Source organism: Bos grunniens, chromosome 2, assembly GCF_055505025.1.
Source record: "Bos grunniens cultivar Pamir isolate PY7600 chromosome 2, Bosgru_T2T1.0, whole genome shotgun sequence".
In the NCBI taxonomy this organism is placed as follows: domain Eukaryota; kingdom Metazoa; phylum Chordata; class Mammalia; order Artiodactyla; family Bovidae; genus Bos; species Bos grunniens.
The window spans coordinates 20,837,673-20,859,104 of NC_141166.1; the positions used below are offsets into that span (position 1 = coordinate 20,837,673).

Consider the following 21,432-nt stretch of genomic DNA (forward strand, 5'->3'; position numbering starts at 1 on the left):
TTATTTTCCTGTTTTTGAGTTTTATAAAAATGGGATCATCTGTAGATAGATCTTATATATTGCTCTCTCTTGTGCTTTTTATTTCATTCAGTGCTATGTTTGGGTCCAGGTTATTCCATAAAAAAGAATGAAACAATGCCATTTGCAGCAACATGGACGGACCTTGATTATCATATCAAGTGAAGTAAGTTAGACTAAGACAAATATCATATGATGCAGTTTCATGTGGAATCTTAAAAAAAAAATAATAATACGAGTGAGCTTATTTACAAAGCAGAAACAGACACAGTTAGAAAACAAATTTACAGCTTCCAAAAGGAAAAGGTGGGGAGGGTGATAAACTAGAAAGTTTGGGATTAACAGATACAGACTACCATATTTAAAATAGGTAATCAATAAGGACCTACTGTTCCCTACAGGGAACTTTACCCAATATTCTATAATAACCTAAATGGGAAAAGAATCTGAAAAAGAATAGATATATGTGTATGTATAACTGAGTCATTTTGCTGTACACCTGAAATTCACACAACATTGTAAACCACCTTTACTCCAATACAACATGAAATTTTAAAAGAAAATTCTAGGCTACTGTTGCATTTAGATCTCCACTGCACACGATATTCCACAGTTTACTTATCCACTCTAAAGTTGATGAACCAGTTTGGAGCTACTATTATCAGTGCTGCTGAGAATATTCTTGGGCAAGACTCTAGGCATACGTGTGCACACATGCCTCCAGGGTATGAATGGGGCAGCATTGCTGAGTCACAGCATGTGCTTATGTCTGTGCTTTGTAAAAAATTGCCAAACTGTTTCCCAAAGAGGTGGTAACAATTTCCATTCCCACTCACCAGTCTATGGGAATTCCTTTTGCTCCACAGCCTTGCCAAATTTGACTCATCCAATGGGCAGGAATGGGCATTTTCATCTTTGTATGCCCGGAGCTACCCAGCTGACTGGTTTTCAAAAGATGCTCCCAAGAACTTGTTAATTCCTAAAATTCCCTTCTGTTTATGAATCATACAGATTTATTCCATGTCTGAAAACTTTCCAAGGATCTACTTTGGGAGGACTGTGGTCAACCATAAGTGGGCATCTACTCTGAAAATTTCTTTAATGTGGAAAAAGATTTAGTCCACTAGTCCTGCTGGACTATGGGGCAAAGTTTGTATGGAGCAGAGTGAGGGAGACTGCAGTCCATCACCCGGCCAGACTTCAACCCTAAGATGGGGATGAAGGATGCCCACTGAATCTTCCATTCCTGAGATCAGAAGGGGATTTTCCATCTCTGTCTCACAAAACAGTTCTGGATTCAAGAGACTTGAATGCACTAGGAATCTTTGTGGAATTCTCCTGCCTCTGGAGGCAGGATACAGGCAGTGCATCCCTACCTATCTCAGGGAGCCCCTGCCCCTTTAACTCCCACCACAGTGTATTAATACATGCCCACTAGTAAATTTTTCTAAAATGACAGTCTTTCAGATTCATTTTCTGGGGCTATGCCTTCTGGCCTGAGGGATCTTAGTTCCCTAACCAGGAATGGAGCCCACACCCCTGTGTGGAAGCTGGGAGTCTTAACCCTTGGACTGCCTGGGAAGTCCCTATAGATTGATTTCCTTACATTAAAAGAAGTGAAAAAATAAAGTTTTGGACAGACCTTACATTGGTCTTTATACTTCTCTGGAATCATTTACGAGAGTGGTAGTAAAAGTGATATGGAATAAAGTTACAAAACATAAAATAACTGACACTTATAAACTCATGTTCAAGGATTTTTTTAATGCCAGTGAAGTATTGCTAATAAAAATTTCCCCACCTACAAACAAATGTTTCCCTTAATTCAAATGTTAACTGAGTGTATGAGTTAACAGTCTACAAATGTCCCTTGGTTAGAGCCTCCGTGCTAAGTGGGTTTAAAATTCTCATCTATAAAGTTCTTTTTTTTTCATTTTTAATACTTCCTCTTTTGGATAGTGTCAATTAAAAGTGTTCTTCAAATTGAATGTTACATGCATGCCTATCAGAGAAGCCATTCCCTTGAAGAAGAAATTCCTCAAAACATGATAGGAAAAGATAATATTTGCCATTAAAGAAATTTTGTAGATTGTTTTAACACTCTAAAAAAGTGATGTTTGAGATATGAAAAAAGAGAGATGGTCCACACTTCAATCTGTCTAGCTATCAGCCTCTACAAACCTCATCAAATTCTTTCCTAATTGACGAATGAATTCTTCTTAGTGAATTAAAGTTTTGAATCAATGGAACAAAAAAGAGGTTTAAAACATTTGCCCACCTGGTCAGCCATGCTATTATTTAAATGTCAAGAATAAGCAACTTTTTGCAAGAAGAGAATGTCATCACTAAAGAGGAAAAAACATGATCAAATGGCAGAGACTTTGCAGAACAGAAAGAGCACGGGGGCAGGGGCTTTGATGGTGCACATCCTAGATAGTGTGAAGATAAGAGATTAAAACTAAAATCCGAGAGGCTGAGTAAAAACTCAGTAATATTACATTTTAATTGAAAACATCAATATGGACTCACACATCTTTAGAAATGCATTTCCCAGCTCTTCTTCCCTGGAAGGTATTAGAAGCAGTGCATTTAGTTATAATCAATACCTTATATATTGCAGATCTTGGTTTGTATGTACCATTTTTGCCCCCACCCCACCCCACCCCCAGACGTAACTGTGGCTTCTTGGAGAAATATCTAATTCCAAGCCTGAGGTAAAGAAAGAGCAAGATGAGCCTGGGACACCTTGTTACAGAAAGCAAGAACTGCTCACAAATGGACTGGCATGTGCCAAATTTTAGGACACTGTGGGCTCCACAAAAAGCGCTTGTGACACACTGAGTAAATAAAAGTCCATACCACTGCTCAAAAAGGAAAAAGGAGACATTTGTCATCATTGGCAGTGCTGATTATATCAAATCCTTCCTCTGAAAAGCAGTGACTTTGGGGGAAGAACTATACAGCAAGCCAGATACTGGGAGAAAGCTTTTTACAGCAGAATTCCAGCAATAATATTGAAAGAGGAGATACTTCCCTGGTCACTCGGACGGCATAGAATTTGCCTGCAATGCAGGAGACCCAGGTTTGATACCTTGGTCAGGAAGAGCCCCTGGAAGAGGGCATGGCAACCCACTCCAGTGTTCTTGCCTGGAGAATTCACTGGACAGAAAAGCCTAGCAGGCTACAGTCCAAAGAATAAGGTATTTTCAACCACAAAAGTAACAATAGATTCATGTAAGATCTTCAGTGGATATAAAACTACCATGTAAATTATACTGGGAATATTGGCATGATGTCATAGTATTACCCTACAGATTGTTCACATTGCTGAAGGTAAATAGGAGAGATGTATGTCATCGTCTTAGCCAAGCAACCAAATTAGCATCACTAATAATGGAACAAACTGGCGTTGTGTGCTTGGTGAAGGGAAGCATAAAATTTAAACCTCAACTTTGAAGTTACCTCAGAAACATTTCATCTGAATCTAATCAACTTATAGATATAAATTCCAGTCTAATGGAAATACAGGAGACGGAGAACAAGTTAAAAGAAACAATCGTCAAATTCAGAATGTACAATTTGATAAAACAATAGTTCAGTCAATAAGATGAAAAGAAGCAAGAGGGGGGTCGAGCTCAGTTTCTCTACTAGAAAAGCTATCAGTCAAGAACCGTAATGTGCAAACTTTTGTCAGAAATTAATTTGAGCACAGAAATTAAAATGGAACACAATTTGAGGACATATAATGTGATTTAGGGACTAGACATATTAGCAAATGATTGTTTTATTAGCTATCATATTGACCTATTCATTATGGGAGAGAATTTCATTGTTTTAGGAGATTGTTGCTGAATTCTTGGGGCCAAGTAACATTTTGCTGGCAAACTACTTTGAATAATTTATCAAAATAATTCGGAGAGAGGGAGATAGAGAACACAAAAGAACAACATAACAAAATGTTTATGGGTGTCGAAACTAATTGCTAGGTACATGGTGTTCATTATACTAGTCTTTCAACTTCTCTGTATGTTTGAAAGTTTTTATAGTAAAAAATGTTAACAAAAGAAATGAATGGTAATGAAGAAAATAATCTTTTAAAACTTAGAGTGTAATTTTAAGATGACAGTTATCAGTAGTTTCCCTGGCAGATTAGTGGTTAAGACTCTGTGCTTCCAATGAAGAAGGCATGAGTTCCATATTGGCCAGGGAACTAAGATCCTACATGTTGCCAAAAATAAAAATTAAAAAAAAAATAAAAATAACAGTATCAAACCAAACTATATGAAATATTATTGGAAGGTATAAACAAAACTGTGGTTCTATTTGCAGTGAGTAACACAAGTGTACTTGGCTTCCACTACTGGTCGACCCTGATCCATCTTATGCCCTGCAGCCAAATTGAGCTTTCAGAAAAGATCGGGTCATATTATTTATCCTTCAGTGGTTTAGAATCAAATCCTAAGTTTGCATGCCTGCTGACAGACTCCTATTTGTATTCCCCACAACAATCAGACAAATGACTTTGTTCCGCTTTACAGAAACACCCTTTATATCAAAAGTTCTTTTGTTCTCCTACCGTGGAGACGAGATGACTGATTCAACCACTGCCCTTTCTTCCTTCTTCTGATTGGAGAGGCTGGAAAGTGAAAGCAACATTTTTCAAACTCCTGTTCTGCTAGGGAGCTGGATGTGATGGGATCTGCCTCCTGGATATATTTGTTCAAGATTTGGGATGTAGAAATAAGGCAAGGCCATATTTACATGCCTTCTTTCTGGTTTTTGCTATCTGGCAAAGCCATGAGGAATACATGAGGTTTCTTTGCTAGCACTCCAGGTCCATCTCTAGCTTCAAGGGATAATGAGTCACTAGAACCTCTTGATGAGGCTTTCAGATCCTTGGGCTGCAGCTCCAGACTCCCCTTTTCCCGTTTCTGGATAGTTCAGAAGTGGCCAAAGTGGAGGCCACAGAGCTACCACTGCCAGTTGGTAATTTCCGTCAATAATCTTGATCTTAGCATAGCTCCCATGGTGGGTCAGTTCTGTGCAGTTCTAGAATTATTCCTGGAGGGCCATCTAACTTTGAACCCATTCTATGAGCCCTTCCAATAATTTTCTAAGACCCAACTTCTCATTTTAAAGTCTTTTTTTTTAAATGCCTAGAGTGGTTTTCATTGTCCACACTGAACTCTGACTGATAAAATTGCATGAGTCTGAGAAACAAGCATCTTAAAAAAATAAGAGATTTTAACTGAAACTTACCCTTGGGCAGGGTTTCCAAAATCTGGAACAGCAAACCACCTTGAACACTTGAGAAAAAAATAACTATCTGACTCCACCCAAAACTACAGGATAAACATTTCCCTAGGTGGATCCTAGGTTATATTTTTTAAATCTCCCCAAGTGATTATGATGCAACATTCATAACATTGAAATCCATGGACAGGTACGTAGGATTTTAAGATGGAAAGGCTTGTAGACATCACGAGACCCAATCTGCCAAGTGATGCAAGAATCTCAATGCTGATATTTTGATATTTCCCAATCTCCCTCTCCTATAGATTACATTATAGTCTGCAATAATTTCTCAACCTGGCAGAAACTATTGAGAAAAGCCACTTCACAGAAAGAATGAAATAACTTCTTCCAAAAGTGTGCAATAAAGGAAATACCCAAGCTAACTTGTGGCTTTAAAATTCCACATTTCACTTTGCAGAATGTATACTAAACTTTAATAATCTGGCATACTATAAAGCTCTTTAAGAATATTTTTATCAGCTTAAAGCACATTCTAGATACTGCTAATATTTCAGAACAGGATCTCAAAGCAGTATCTCTCAGGATCATGGAATCACAAGATACAAGATTAGAAGTAATCTTAAAGATAACTGTTTTAAACAGGGACCTAGAGTGGGAGGCACAACTTAAAACTAATGACTGAAAAAAAAGTGACTCCAGAAATCCTGAGCTTGGTCTTTCACTCAGTTGTTGGCTGAGCAAAGAGGAATGTATTTAACATAGTATTCACGATTCTTTTCAAATAAATGCCAGTTTATGTTTGCTTCCCTACTTATTCATTCCTTATTTGTCACTGAGGTGTTACCTGAGATGGTCATTAATTTCATCCCTTCTGTGGCTCCAACTCTAACATACATAGTTGAAAAGTTGACTAAAGATGGATGAGAAAGAGCAAAACAAAATAACAAAAAATAACAAACATCTGTAATTTTGAAAGAGACCAGAGATTATGGTTATGCATACAATGAATTTAAACTGTAAAGCCAAGTCAGATGGGCAATGTCTCTTCGAACATCACCTTTGAGAGCCTGAGAAACAATTGGAAATGGAAGTACAACCACTCCAAGATTCTGACTCTGGTAGTTTCACTGAATATTGCTTTCAGTTGATGAAAGAGGTAAACCACAGCTCCACCCAAATTCCTTTCAGTAGCTCACCTCTCTTTTGGGTATAAACTACATTGTTATCTGAAAATTATAAATCTGAATGACTAAATGATATAGTTAAATACCGCAGAAATCACCTGATCTGACCTTTAAGGTAAAGAATTTACATTAGCAAACAATAACATGAGACTTATCTGGCTCTGTTCATGGTTAGCAACTTCATAAAGATTCTGCATGTGATAAACAGGGTATCAAGATCTCAAGAGCTATATTTTATTTTATTTACTTATTTATTTGGCTGTGCCTAGTCTTAGTTGCTGCATTTGGGTTCTTTTAAGTTGTGGCACGTGGGATCTAGGCCTGGGGATCAAACATTGCATTGGGAGCATGGAGTCTTAGCCACTGGATCACCAGGGAAGTCCCAGAATCTCAGAGTTTGATATTGATCCTAACCATTCAAAGTTATCTGAAGAGTAGCTTCTGGGTGCAAAGCTCTGTATTAGGCACTGCAAGAAATTCAAAGAGGTAGAAGCAGTGTGACACTTTTTTCCTAAAGGAGAGCCCAACACTGTACAGAGATGGAGCACATGTGGTAGGCACAATTCATGGGAGAACAAAATGCATGCTCCACCACTGGGGGAGACTCAGCGTGCTAAAGATCAGAGGGATGAGGGCATAGCTTGGACTAGACTGATCTGGAAATGGTCCATGAAGGAGGAAGAACGTGAACTGGGTCTTCTTCTAGATGGGGATGAAGGCAGCAATCTAAATGAAGCGTAGAGAAAGATGTGAAAAGAGAAAATGGCCAAGTTTGCCACAGCCAAAAGGAAAGGAAGTCAATGTGCCTGCAGTATGTAGAACACAAGCTCCCAAAGAGGCAGGAAGGGACTGGATCATGGAGAGCCTTGCTTCCCAGTCTGGGGACTTGACAGGAGGAACCCAGGAGCTCTTTATAAACCACAGAATGTTAAAAATCAAATTTTGAGGATGTGGCAACGATACACAAGGCATGTTCAAACGGGAAGAGATTAGAGGCTGGAAAACCTCTTAGGTGATGAGAGCCACAGGAAAGAGGTGAGGGCAGTGAGAAAGCATGCCCTGTGGCAGCTCCAAAACAAGCCCCAGCCTTGAGCCCATGCCAAGGAGAAGCTGCTGAGTTTGCCTAAAAGGGGGGCACTTGGCAGTGACCGAAGAGGGCCTTACCACTTCTCCCTGAGTCTGACCAAATTTTAGACCTGTGTCTTCTTCCCTCTAGGCTCCTGATCTCCATTTTCTTAGAGCATCTACTATAGAGAACTTGTCATTGTTAATTCTTTCTTTGATCTTTGAAATGTAAATCATTTTTAAAAGCGTTTTGCCAGTTTTACAACTCAGGAATGTCTTTCTCAAGCACCTAGGAACCATTTCTGTGAAATATAATCATCAATGACTATCCCTATCTCCCAGCCTCTGTGGAAGGATGAAGCCTAACTTCAGTGGGCATCTTGTTCCAGGTTACAAAACTGTTTTATGTCATGAAGGTACCAGAAAGCTTACTTTTGGGAGTTGTTGTTCAGTCACTCAGTTGTGTCTGACTCTTTGAGACCCCATGGACTGCAGCACACCAGGCTTCCCTATCCTTCACAATCTCCCAGAGCTTGCTCAAACTCATGTCCATTTACTCAGTGATGACATCCAACCAGCTCATCCTCTGTCATCCCCTCTCCTCCTGCTGTTAATCATTCCCAGCAACAGGGTCTTTTCCAATGAGTCCGCTCTTAACATCAGGTGGCCAAAGTATTGGAGCTTCAGCATCAGTCCTTCCAGAGAATATTCTGGATTGATTTCCTTTAGGATTGACTGGTTGGGTCTCCCTGCTGTCCAAGGGACTCTCAAGAGTCTTCTCCAGCACTACAGTTCAAAAACATCAATTCTTCCATGCTCAGCCTTCTTTATGGTCCAATTCTCACATCTGTACATGACTATTGGAAAAAACACAGCTTTGACTATACAGACTTTGTCGGCAAAGAGATATCTCTGCTTTGTAATACATTTTCTAGGTAAAGTCAATTAGCAAACACAGATGGACTATAGTAGCCTAACACAGTCCTTAAATACCCTCTTGCCCTTTGTTTCAGTGGAGCTGGATCCAGACTTTAGTTCTGCCCTCTCTCTTCCCTATTGCAATAGCCTTGAACAAAATCATCTTTGCTTATTTAACTTTGTCCAGGGCAATTTTTGCTTTGACAGCCATAGTGAAAGCCCAGCTGACTTGGAAGACCATGAATTTGCAATAGCATTGAACACAGAGGGTGGAACTCTGCCACCAGGACTTAGCCGTCTGCAAATTAAGGAGATGGAGCACTGAACTTAACCCCACGTGGAGTTTTATAGCCTGGATGTGACACAAGGAAGCAAAAGGACAAGGATGTCAGCAGGAGAAGTGTTCTGATCACCTATCATGGGGTTTAGGCTGACTGGAGAAGAATTAGAACCTGATGATCGATGAAAAGAAAAGATAAAAGTTAAAAAAATTAGAGGACTGGGTGAGACTTAAAAGCAAAGCAAAGCAGATGTAAGGAAATGTGAGTAGTGGCAAGAAGAGAAATAGCCATCCTCAGAGGTGTGAGCCCAGTCTGACCTCACCACTCTTTGCTAGAATCCCTTTACTGATTTCTCATTGTCTCAGGGATAATGTCACTTTCTTAAAGTGACTACTTCCTTTTCCACCCTCAGCTCCAGTCATTTCTGCAATAGGCGCATGCACGTGCGCGCACACACACACACACACACACAAGCATGTGGGTGTTTGTGCACATATGTCTCTATCCCCACCTGAAACATGTGCTCACACCCTTAGCTCCTGTGTTTTCTGATCTCAGATGCCTTCTGCAAGTCCCAGGCAGAACCCATGTGTTCCCTTAACTTCCATAGCATTTCTAATACACAGTGCTTTTATGGGTTTAAAAAACAAACAAAAACAAAAAAACCTCTTCCTCAATCATAGGTTAAAACGTGAAATTCAGGGTTTTTGTTGTCACGGTTCTACTTTGAAGGGAGACAATATTTCTACTCCCTGCCCCCAGATTGTAAAAGGGAAAAACATCCTTTACCCCAGCTGACACTTCCATCTGGGCTGACTCATTTGCAGGCAGGTTTCACATTTAAAGGTTGTGAGCCGGTTTTCACAGTGGAGCAGAGAGGAGGGGTGGGTCGTTCAAGTCCAGACAAAGTCAGAGTGAATAAATAGGGTGGTGATGCTGAAAGAGGTGGGCAGGAACCCTGAGGGTGGAAACTGAGGAAGTGGAATCTTGGCATCAAATGAAATCTGGGCCAGAGGAAACTGCACCGGATGTGCTGAATGCAGGGAGTCCCATGGGGTGAAGAAAGAAGCTCAAGGCATTCACCTCAATTGCCTAAGATTTGGTTTACTAAAGGAGACACATGCCACCTGACCTTTGTACCTGGAGCCACCACCTGACATGTATTGAACCAAGGGCAGGCAGTTGGGGTCTGTAACACAGAGAGAAAAAGAGCTTCCTGCCTCTTTTGTTGTTGGGGGCAGAGTTGGGGAACTCAATGGTAACCTTCCTGCTTTCAGGGAAGAACATGTGTGTCAGCTTCTGCCTTGAGATGGGAAGGTGGTTCATTACCAGGTAGTTCAGGTTGGATATTGTTGTTCAGTTGCTAAGTCATGTTCAGCTCTTTGTGAGCCCATGGGCTGTAGCCTACCAGGCTCCTCTGTCCACGGGATTTCCCAGGCAAGAATACTGGAGTGGGTTGCCATTTCCTTCTCCAGGGGATCTTTCCAACCCAGGGATTGAACCCATGTCTCCTGCATTGGCAGGTGGATTCTTTACTACTGAGCCTCCAGGGAAGCCCCTCAGGTTGGATGAGACCATCATTAATTATGCTTTGCCAGCTCTTTTCCTCACAAGTTCCATCCCAATAACATGGCTAAGATAGACGTCAGAAAACTTCTGTGGCAGAAGATGTCACCTAAGAAACAGATTTTGTGCAAAAATATGGTTTGTATGGACCATGCTAAGAGTGATTTATGAACACCTGTGACAACTCCCAAAAGACTCAGGATCAACTTCCCTCTCCTTGACCCCTGCATCCATCTTCCAGGGCTGCCGGAACAGATATCACAAGCTGAGAGCCTTGAACAGTATAAATTAATTTTCTCACAGTTCTGGACGCTGGAAATCCAAGATCAAGGTGCCAGCAATATTGGTTTCTTCTGAGGCCTCTTTCCTTGGCTTGTAGATGCCCATCATCACGCGGTGTCTTCACATGGTCTTTCCTCTGTGCATTTGTTGTTTTGTTCAGTCACTAAATCATGTCTGACTCTTTTGTGACCCCATGGACTGTAGCCTGCAGGCTCCTCTGTCCATGAGATTTCTAATGCAAGAATTACTGGAGTGGGTTGCCATGTCCTTCTCCAGGGGATCTTCCCAACCCAGGGATCGAACCCACGTCTCCTGCATTGGCAATCAGATTCTTTACCACTGAGCCACTTGGGAAGCCCTCTTCTGTGCATGTCTGTCTAAATGTCCCCTCCCTACAACAACACCAGTTGTATTGGATTAAGGCCCATCCCTGTGACTTAGTTCATTGTCATTACCTCCTTAAAGACCCTGTCTCAATGTACAGTCACATCTGAGGCACTAGAGATCAAGACTTCAACATGAGAGTTTGGGGGATGGGTGAAACATTTCAGCCCATAAAAGCCCCTTCGCCTTGGATCCTCTGTCTTCCTGGGTCAGCCTCTAGACTTCATCCCTCAGGAATCCAGAAGTTCTTTTCTTCCTCAGATTTGGACCTCTGAAACATGAAGCTCATTATGGCCTGACTCCAAATGAATTTAAATCCAGAACTTTCCATGTCACCTGGAATTTAGGTGAGTTTAAACTTAATATATGCCTGTTAAGATAACTGATACAGAAGTGAAGAAGGAAAGAAGCAGGGACAAAAAAAGTGGAAAAAGTTTTCTATGGTAAGCCTTTCAAACCTGTGATCACTGATAGTTAAAAATGCCTGGATTCTAATAATTTGAGGAATGGAGAGTGTGTTGTACCATGCCAGAGCATGGGCAACCTTTTTTATAACCACATTATTGTACCAGCTTCATTCATAACCTTGTTTCAGTTGAGTTAGAACCATAGAAAGAAAACAAATTTGCAAAATCACCAAAGTCTGTGGATAAAAATGTTGGTTTGTGCTAATTAAACCACCAAATTAAGGATATAGTTAAGTACCTTATGTTAGTCCTCAGTTGGAGTCTTGACACTTGGTGAAAAAGTCAATCCAATGAGGAATAGGTCACAGTCTGAGTAATTTTAATTCATGACATATCTTTTCAGTCAGAAAAAGTCAGAGTAAGCCAGGGATTGGTACAACAGTCCTTCCTGGATCTTATTGTATCTCAGAAAATTAAGACTATATTCTTAGGGAGGTTTGATCATGTTTGTCTTTCTTACTTTATCTAGATTTCTTGCTCAGCCAAGGGGAAGACATGGGCATTGCTTCAGAGAGAAAGTAAATTAATGCAGGTTCTTCACAGGTATGGAGAAGTTCTCTATCCTCATCTCCAATCTCTATTCCTTTACCTGACTTTATTCTTCTTTCATATTACACATTTACTTGGTTATATGTTTGTTTCCTGTCTCTCCTTCTGTAAGTTACATTCAAGTAAGGATGGCATCCTGTTCATCCTCAGTGACCAGAACTATGCCTGACTCATAGTAGATGCTCAATAAATAGCTGTCCACTGAATGAATGAATGAATGGGTGGAGAACCTAACTTTCACTAAATAAACCATGATTTAATGAGGAAAAAAAGGACTGTGATATGTGTCACACTGCTGGGGAATAAGGTAGCAACATCACAATTGGGATTTACTCCTTGAAGAAGCAAGTATTGAAGTCTTTTTGATACCAAAGTAAGAAAGTCTAAAATGTTCTATGTTCTAAAACATTGATAATGTTATGCTCAAAATTAAAGTAATGTTCAAAATTCTCCAAGCCAGGCTTCAACAGTATGTGAACTGTGAACTTTCAGATGTTCAAGATGAATTTAGAAAAGGCAGAGGAACCAGAGATCAAATTGCCAACATCCATTGAATCATCGAAAAAGCAAGAGAGTTCCAGAAAAACACCGACTTCTGCTTTATTGACTAGGCTAAAGCCTTTGACTGTGTGGATCACAACAAAATGTGGAAATTTCTTCAAGAGATGGGAATACCAGACCACCTGACCTGCCTCCTGAGAAACCTGTATGCAGGTCAAAAAGCAACAGTTAGAACTGGACAGGGAGGGAACAGACTGGTTCTAAATCAGGAAAGGAGTATGTCAATCCTGTATATTATTATCCTGCTTATTTAACTTCTATGCAAAGTACATCATGCAAAATGCCAGGCTGGGTGAAGCACAAGTTGGAATCAAGATTGCTGGGAGAAATATCAAAAACCTCAGATATGTAGATGATTACCACCCTTATGGCAAAGAGTGAAGAAGAACTAAAGAGCCTCTTGATGAAAGTGAAAGAGGAGTGTGAAAAAGCTAGCTTAAAACTCAACATTCAGAAAACGAAGATCATGGCATCTGGCCCCATCACTTCATGGCAAATAGATGGGGAAACAATCGAAAGAGTGACAGACTTCATATTTTTGGGCTCCAAAATAACTGCAGATAGTGACTGCAGCCATGAAATTAAAAGATGCTTGCTCCTCAGAAGAAAAGCTATGACCAACATAGACAGCATATTAAAAAGCAGAGCTATTACTTTGCCAACAAAGGTCCGTCCAGTAAAAGCTTTGGTTTTTCGGAAGTCATGTATGGATGTGAGAGTTGGACTATAACGAAAGCTGAGCACTCAAGAATTGATGTTTTTGAACTGTGGTGTTGGAGAAGACTCTTGAGAGTCCCTTGGTCAGCAAGGAGATCCAACCAGCCCATCCTAAGGAAAATCAGTCCTGAATATTCATTGGAAGGACTGATGCTGAGGCTGAAACTCCAATACTTTGGCCACCTGATGTGAAGAACTGACTCACTGGAAAAAATCCCGATGCTGGGAAAGACTGAAGGCAGGGGGAGAAGGGGACGACAGAGGATGAGATGGTTGGATGGCATCACCGACTCAATGGACATGAGTTCAAGTAAGCTCTGGGAGTTGGTGATGGACAGGGAAGTCTGGCATGCTGCAGTTCATGGGATCGCAAAAAGTTGGACATGCCTGAGTGGCTGAACTGAACTGAAAAAGATGAAAAAAAAAAACAACAAAAGAACTGACATCAAAAAACATTAGACACCACATGTGCTGCCTAAATGACCCAGAAACACCAGTCACCTGATCAAAAACTTGACACCGGCTAATTCCATTATATCTCTAAGGACTGCATGATCTTAGGTAAGGTCCTTAACTCCACTGACCCTCAGTTTCTTTATACCCAAAATGGGCATTAAAATTGTACCTACTCACTTTAAATGAGATAATACATCAATGATCTTAGCAAATGGTATTAACACATCACTTGTTGCTTACTATCTAGATTTTATTAATGGCATGATTACTACCCAAATCCAAACCCAACTCCTTGCATCCGTATGTCCTTTCCCATATTTCTCATGCTTTCCTGTGAATACTAATGTGTGCCTCCAACTCATCTCCAGGATGTCCCTCTGGCCTTCCCTGACAATTCTTTCCTGTCTTTCCATCTTTCATTCTCCTATCTCCTTGCCTGGGTTGAAATCTGAGTCCATCGCAAATACAACACTCTCCCTGTGGTTTTTTTTTTAATGGTTTTCTCAAGATGTCCACAGGACCAGGAGCAGCCAGAGACCAGCATTTTTGTGCTTCCATGATGGCACTTCTTCACTCCTACGTTCCTCCCCATTCTTTGAAGTATATGTGTGTCATTAGACCATCTGTTTCCCTCCCTTCTGGCTATCAATTGAAGGTCTTCATCAGTTCTTCACTACCCTTGAAGAATTTGGCCCAAATCCACCATCTCCTCTTTCATTCCTGTTACTGACATCAGTTTAGGCAACGTTATAATTGTGTGACACGGTGCCACTTATCAAGTGGTTTTGGCCCGCTCACCAAATCGGCCTCTATTTCCAACTAAGAGTCAGGGGACATATTAAGTTACACCACAGGAATGTGATCAACAAAAGAAACAAACGAAGGGAAACTCAGAAAAAAAAAACCTCCTGGTTTCTTCAAAACATAAATTGCAATGGAAAATGAGAAGGGTGGTAGTGGAAAGAAACAGACTAAAATTAAAAAGAAATCATATAAATGCAGTGTGTGTACCTTATGTGGAGCTTCATTCAAACATATCAAACTGAAATAAATAAACAAATAAAATAACCTTTTTGGGGAAACCAACTGGGAAATTAGAATGTTGACTGAATATTTGGTGATATTAGGGAATTGTGGGCTCATTCGCTCAGTCATGTCTGACTCTTTGCAACTCCATGAACTGTGTAACCCACTAGGCTCCTCTGTCCATAGAATTCTCCAGTCAAGAATATTCGAGAGGGTTGCCATTTCCTTCTCCAGGGGATCTTCCTGATGCAGGGATCGAACCTGCATCTCCTGCTTGGCAGGCGGATTCTTTATCACTGAGCCACTGGATATAACAGTTTGGCTTAATCTGCAGCTATTCCATCCCATACCCTCTCTTTGCATATGTCCCGCTTTGTCTAGTGTTGCTCAATTTATGGCATAATTGGCACTTGGGTGAGAAACTTCCTATCTTCATTGTGTCAGACTATCCCGTGAAATTCGATGGGTGTAGCATTCCTGTCTCCTGCCCACTGAGTGCCTTAGTACCCACCTTCAGACACTACGACAACTAAAATATGCCCCCAGGTATTTCCAAACACCCCCTGCTGCCCCTTTTCCAATTGCTGTCTCCTACTGGCCCTTCCTATTGCTGTTGTTCAGTCACTAAAGCATGTCCAATTCTTTGTGACTCTATGGACTGTAGCCTGCCAGACTCCTTTGTCCATGGGGTTCTCCCGGCAAGAATACTGGAGTGGGTTGCTAGTTCCTTCTCCAGGGGATCTTCCCTACCCAGGATCGAACTTGGGTCTCCCACATTTCAGGCAGTTTCTTTACTGTCTGAGCCACCAGGCAAGTCCATTTAATATGGTTCAACTGCACTTTCTTTCTTCTGGAAACCCTCATTAATAATGCCCTACAGCCTCCCACAACTTCCTTTACCCAGATGCTTACCACCCTGTGCTGTAATAGCTGCTTTTTTAGTGGTCCCCTCCCTCTTCCCACACTGCTTGGCCCTAATTGTCTAGAAGAGAGCGCACCAAGTCCTAATTTAATCTCTTAGTGTCTCCAGCTTCACTTGGCTCAGTGCCTGGCTCATAATAGTACTAACCCATGTTGGATGAATACACACAGAAAACTGAGCACACTTTCCCTGATGAGTCAGTGTTGGAACCGTGGGCACAGAGCTGCCTTCAGAGCCTATTGAGTCACAGCTTTTGGCTCTATACCCAGTGACCTGCCATTGCCCGTTTTATGGATGTGTGTCTGGATTTTAAATCCTATCATCAGCATGCCTGCCTGCACTAATCCTCTGTGGCCTTTGGAATCTGAAGCTGACTGTCCAGCCAGAGTGCTGTGTCAGGCACTCTGTGAGCTTAAGTGAATGACTGTTGTGACAGTAACTACCCTAGTCCAGGGTCTTTCTGTCTTATTTCTGAGTTCTTGCTAGGTTTCACACTCTCATTGTCTCTCCTCTGGTTAATGAGGCAATGAGTTTTTCAAAACCCACTGTAGAGTGATTTTTTTGGCAAGTGCTTAAAGGTGACTCGGGAGGACTTGTGAAGTAGTGAAACCTCTGCTGAGATGCCCATTCCTTAGACCCTGCTGGTGACAGAAGGATGGACTCAGTGGTTTCTAAATGATCACTGTGTCTCTGCAGTCACAAAATAAATGGGCATTTTTTTTTATTTTGAAAAATTTTATATCAAGAAACATTGAACTATGTCACAGATATGGAATCTTTCTAAATTATGGTTTAAATGACTTTGAATTTTAAAAAACAATCAAAAAATCTTTCCATTATAATTCATATCAAATGAAGTCCAGGACCACAAGAGATAAAGACAAAGAGAACAACCCAGCATGCTTAGTCACTCAGTCGTATTCAACTCTTTGCTACCCCATGGACTGTAGCCCGCCAGGCTCCTCTGTCCATGGGATTTCCCAGGCAAGAATACTGGAATGGGTTGTCATTTCCTCCTCCAAAAATAGAACAAATAGGCAAAGAAGTAAATGGGGAATACAAGTTTCAGAGTAGGACTTCCCTGGTGGTCCAGTGGTTAAGAATCCAGCTGCCAATGCAGAGGACGTGGGTTCACTCTCTGGTCCAGGAAGATCCTACATGCCATGGGGCACCTAAGCTGGTGTTCCACAACTACTGAATCTGCACTCTAGAGCCCATGCTCTAAAGCAAGAGAAGCCACCACAATGAGAAGAACACCACAACTAGAGAAAACCCCTCGTGCAGCAAGGAGGCCGCATCACAGCCGAAAGTAAATTTTAAATTTTTTATTTAATTAAAAGAAAAACACCACAGAGCATTTTCATATTTACTAAACCTTTAAATATTTTTAATATACCTCTCAATGTTATTTAACTCAATCAACAAACAATGTTTAGTTCTTTTATTTTCAACTTTTATTCTTCTCATCATTTTTGTCTTTTGCAAAGTAATTACAGCAATTTAGGAAACAAAGATATACAAACTAGAGTGTTAAATGTCTTTTTAAAATAGCCTTCTGCTCAAGAAAATCCATGTATCTTATTCCTTCAAGCATAAGTTTATACCTCATTCTAAATCAAATAGCTTATGGAAAACTAGTATTAAATAGCAAAACACACACACAAAACACACATATAAATAACATAAAATAGAATATAACATGATGCTTAACAAAGCAAACTATGATGCAATATGAATCAACTTCACTAATTGGACAAGTCCAATGAGACACAAATCAGATAAGCTTTGAGCCCTCAACAAGGGATAAGTGAAGCTGTCAACTCAGCCAGGTTCCTTTCATTCTTGGGCTCTGCCCAATTCCATTCCAGGGAGCATCCATTTTTACATCCTTTTGACTCTTTGACTGTAAAGAGAAAAAGAAAAAGATAAGCAAAGATAGGGTGACAGGCAGGTGGGAATGTGTTTCATGCCTATAGGGTGACAGGCAGGTGGGAATGTGTTTCATGCCTACAGATTGACCCACACTCCATAGTCTCATTTCAGGATACCAAGCAGCTCAGAGGCACTATGAGGAAATCAAGGTTCAGAGAGGATGACCCTGCCCAACATAAGCCAGCTAGCCAAGGACAGAAGCAGAATGTAAGCACTGTGTCTTCATAGTGAGTGTCTGACACCCTGGTGTGAAATGATTCTGTCCATGGATAAAATGTCACTCTGTTATCATCCATGAAATCAGAGCCATGAACCTCTTTTGAATTGTTTACTTTTTAGCTTTTAACAAATGAATGTCATGTAGTCTGTCAGTTAAATACACAGGAGGCATCTTTGCAACAAGGATTGAATGCATAGAGGGGTCTAACACACCATGTGAAAAAAGAAATTAAAATGACCTGTAAGGAGTTGAAAAAAAGTTTTGTTTTCATGTGCTCGGTCCCTGAGTCATATTTGACTCTGTGACCCCCTGGGCTGTAGCCCATCAGGCTCCTCTGTCCATGGGATTTTCCAGATGGGAATACTGGAGTGGGTTGCCATCTCCTCCTCCCAGTGATCTTCCTGACCCAGGGATCGAACCCCCATCTACTTGTGTCTCCTGCATTGGAAGGTGAATGCCTTACCACTAGTGCCAACTGGCCCCATTCAAATTACCCTTTAAAATTGCCATAGCACTTAGGCTAAAGCCTTCCAGCAAGCCTGTGATCCACCACTCTAACAGCACTAACTCCAAACATCTGGAGCAAGGTTGATGGACTGTAAAGGTTCCTTACCTGAGCATATGCACAACTTGTTTCACCCACTTCTTCTTTGGATCTGCACACACAGCTAATTTTTTCCTGGTGTAAAAGCTGAAAAAATAACAAAAATCAGACAATTTGATTTATGTTTCAAGAAGTTTTAATTTTTTTTCACAGAACATACAATAGAAATTTCATATTCCAATTGATCGCTCTACATCCTAAACAAGTCATTTGTTTCAGAGGTGAAACGAAATGAAAAAATAAAGCTTCTGATAAAGCTTGATGCAAGAAATGAAAATGATTCTCCCTAACTTTCTCTGCAATTTAATGAATGATTGTGCTCTAATAAGAAGATAAAGTCCCAGAATTATCTAATTTTGTTGGTGGTGGTTACATGACATTTGGGTATATATGATCAATAACTCACATCATTTCAAATATAACATCTTAGATACATCAAGAATATTATATGCGGTGGTATAACTACTCTGAGTTTTTACTTAGAGCTACAACCACTTTCTGGCAGAAGATGCACATTTCAAAGTTTATGTCTTCCCTCTTTTCCTAAGATAGTATCTTAGTTTATAAATGTATCTTCAAAAGTGATTTTGCCCTCAACTATGTTCATGTTTTTTAAACTAAGCTTCTGCCTTATTTCAGTTCTATTTAAAGTGAACTTTGAAGATATATGTACTCCTAAAACAAAGTTATCTTTGCCGCATCAGTAATTTCTGAATGAAATTCCAAAAAGGCACAGCTTTTTCTACCTGAAATTCTCATGTATTCCTGATACAAATGAATTAGAATCCCTTAGTAACTTACACAACTGCATTGATGTCACAGGCTTCATTGGCCAGCTGCTGTGTGAAGCCCACAAGAATACTGGGGTGAAGTATTCGTTCTGTATATCGGAGACAGCAGTCAAAGTTGCTTGCTGCTAAAAAGAAATGAAAGGTATTGAGTCCACATGAATTAATTTATTCAGTGGTAGGTATTACAGAACTACTTGAAGTTGTGGAAAACCTAGAACCCGATTTATATGGCAAATTAACTATTTAAGGGAACAGTTCCAATGTCTTTGAGACCCAATTTAACATAGCTTTCAGTTGCCCTAAAAAAATTAGTTTGTGTGCTGGGAAATTTTGGTTCAATAATACAATATAGAAGCATATGACTTTTCACCAAAGAACAGCTCTAGTAAGAAAAACACACTAACAGTGTTTTATTTCAGTTCACTATAATCACTCAAGAATATGATACCTCCCACTGGAAGAAACCCTTATATATAGTCTTTTAAATTCAGAAAAGAAATTGGCAGATTTTTAATCTATTATCTTGGCTACTGAACATTGAGAGGAGGGAAAAGACAAGAAGGTACAAAGGAAAATGCGGCTTATAGGAGCTGCTAATATGCGCTACAATTAAAGACTTTTGAAACGGTAATATTAGTTAATGAGAATTTTAAATTTTGTTCATAAAAGTTCAACACTTGTATTTTCAGGAATGCATCTATTGATAAAAGTGATGTCCTCTTATAGCAATAAAGCAATTCCTGGACACTCCTCCAAGTTAAATTATAATCTGCTGTAAGGGATAATCATAGCCACAGAGCTGGCAAGTGATGTCCCAAGGCCTTGCAAGGATGAAGTCAGGTGTCATAATCCACCCCTGAAAGATGAGTTTTGAACTTTGGCAAAGCTATTTAGTTGAGAGGTGAGAAAGTTGGGGAAATGAGAGTGTTGCTTACGTTTCAAAGTGACCCCATTCATTGATATTGTTACACAATTTACATCACTCCCAGAAATAACACTTTGGCCTTTCTCTGGATCTCAGTGGTCTCTAAGAGCCCATTCTGAAAAAAATCTGCTGAGATTCACAGCAAAGAAAAAAGCCTGATAGGCAGCGGTAACTGTTCCCTCTTCATAGCCAGTGAGATGACAATCCCCATCACTTCCTTTAGAAGATTTTCTAACAGGCTTCCATTCCCCTAGGACACCCCCAGATGAGCTCAAGGCTTAGAGGAAAATGAAGAGTTCTTACTCCTGAGCTGGCAGAAAGAGCGACACTTACCTTCTGACTTGCTGCAGAGGTGGAGCAATAGCACTGACATCAAAGCAGCCAGGAGCAAATTCTTGCTGCTGCACATCATTTTCAACTCGAGGGACAGATGTCTCAGTGCTGGGTACCGAGTGCCTCTGAAGTGCTGTGATGTTTGATAGCAGCCTGGGCCTGGGATGGCCCTACTTATAGCAAATGTTGGGAATGTACATAGAAGGCGTGTTCTCACGTGGGGTTTTCCCCATTGATTACCTCGCCCCAGTATGTTGTCACAAAGGAAAACCACAGGGAAAACTTCCTGCCTTTCCCTAAAGTCAGGAAGGTGTGAAGGTCAGGATGGAGGGGGAGGGAAGGCTGAGAAGGGGAAAATCCTGTAAATTTGCAAAGAAGGAAAAGTAGCTTTGCCCTGTGTCCCAGAAGAGGTATCTGTTTTAACTTAATCTCTTGTCTCTGGGAAGAGAGGACAAGGATTAACAGTGGTACAAAGGTCAGCCCCACTTAGGAACATTCCAGAATTCCTACTGCTACACTCTGTGAGCTTTCCAGAGGCAACTGGGGAAGGAGAGGACAAGGTGGGACACCAAGGCATTTATGGTGTCATCATTGGTGCTCAGCTGTCACCAAAGCTTTTGAATTTCTAGGCGACTATTCAGAGCTGGTAATACAACAATTCATATTAGTGTTTCCAGTTTTGGTGGAAAATTTGCTGTTGTTGTTTGGTCTCTAAGTTGTGTCCAACTCTTTGCAACCCCATGGATTGCAGCCCACCAGGCTCCTCAGTCCATGACATTTCCCAGGTAGGAATCTTAGAGTGGGTTTTTATTCCCTTCTCAGGGGATCTTCCCGACCCAAGGATCAAACCCACACCTCCCGCCCTGACATGCTTTACTGCTGAGCCACCAGAAGTGGAAAATACCAGCTCTTAAGGAAGACTCAAGCTTCGACTTCATTTAGTTTCAGGTTCACTCCTCTACATCTACATTAATG

At 40.7% G+C, this 21,432-nt stretch overlaps 1 protein-coding gene across 2 annotated transcripts; it reads right to left on the minus strand.

Annotated features, from left to right (window-relative positions):
* Nucleotides 1-17,083: 17,083 nt before the first annotated feature.
* CCL20 (C-C motif chemokine ligand 20) lies at nucleotides 17,084-21,184 on the minus strand. 2 transcript variants are annotated; one of them, XM_086365546.1, is made up of 4 exons: nucleotides 20,458-21,184; nucleotides 19,210-19,321; nucleotides 18,418-18,495; nucleotides 17,084-17,555 (listed from the first exon to the last, which is right to left on the minus strand). In XM_086365546.1, exons 1-4 carry the CDS (start codon nucleotides 20,534-20,536, stop codon nucleotides 17,534-17,536), a joined length of 291 nt encoding a protein of 96 aa, XP_086221672.1. In that variant the 5' UTR covers nucleotides 20,537-21,184; the 3' UTR covers nucleotides 17,084-17,533. The 2 variants fall into 2 exon arrangements, with proteins under 2 accessions (XP_086221672.1, XP_086221665.1); XM_086365539.1 differs by having other exon boundaries at nucleotides 19,210-19,324; nucleotides 20,458-20,848.
* Nucleotides 21,185-21,432: the final 248 nt, after the last annotated feature.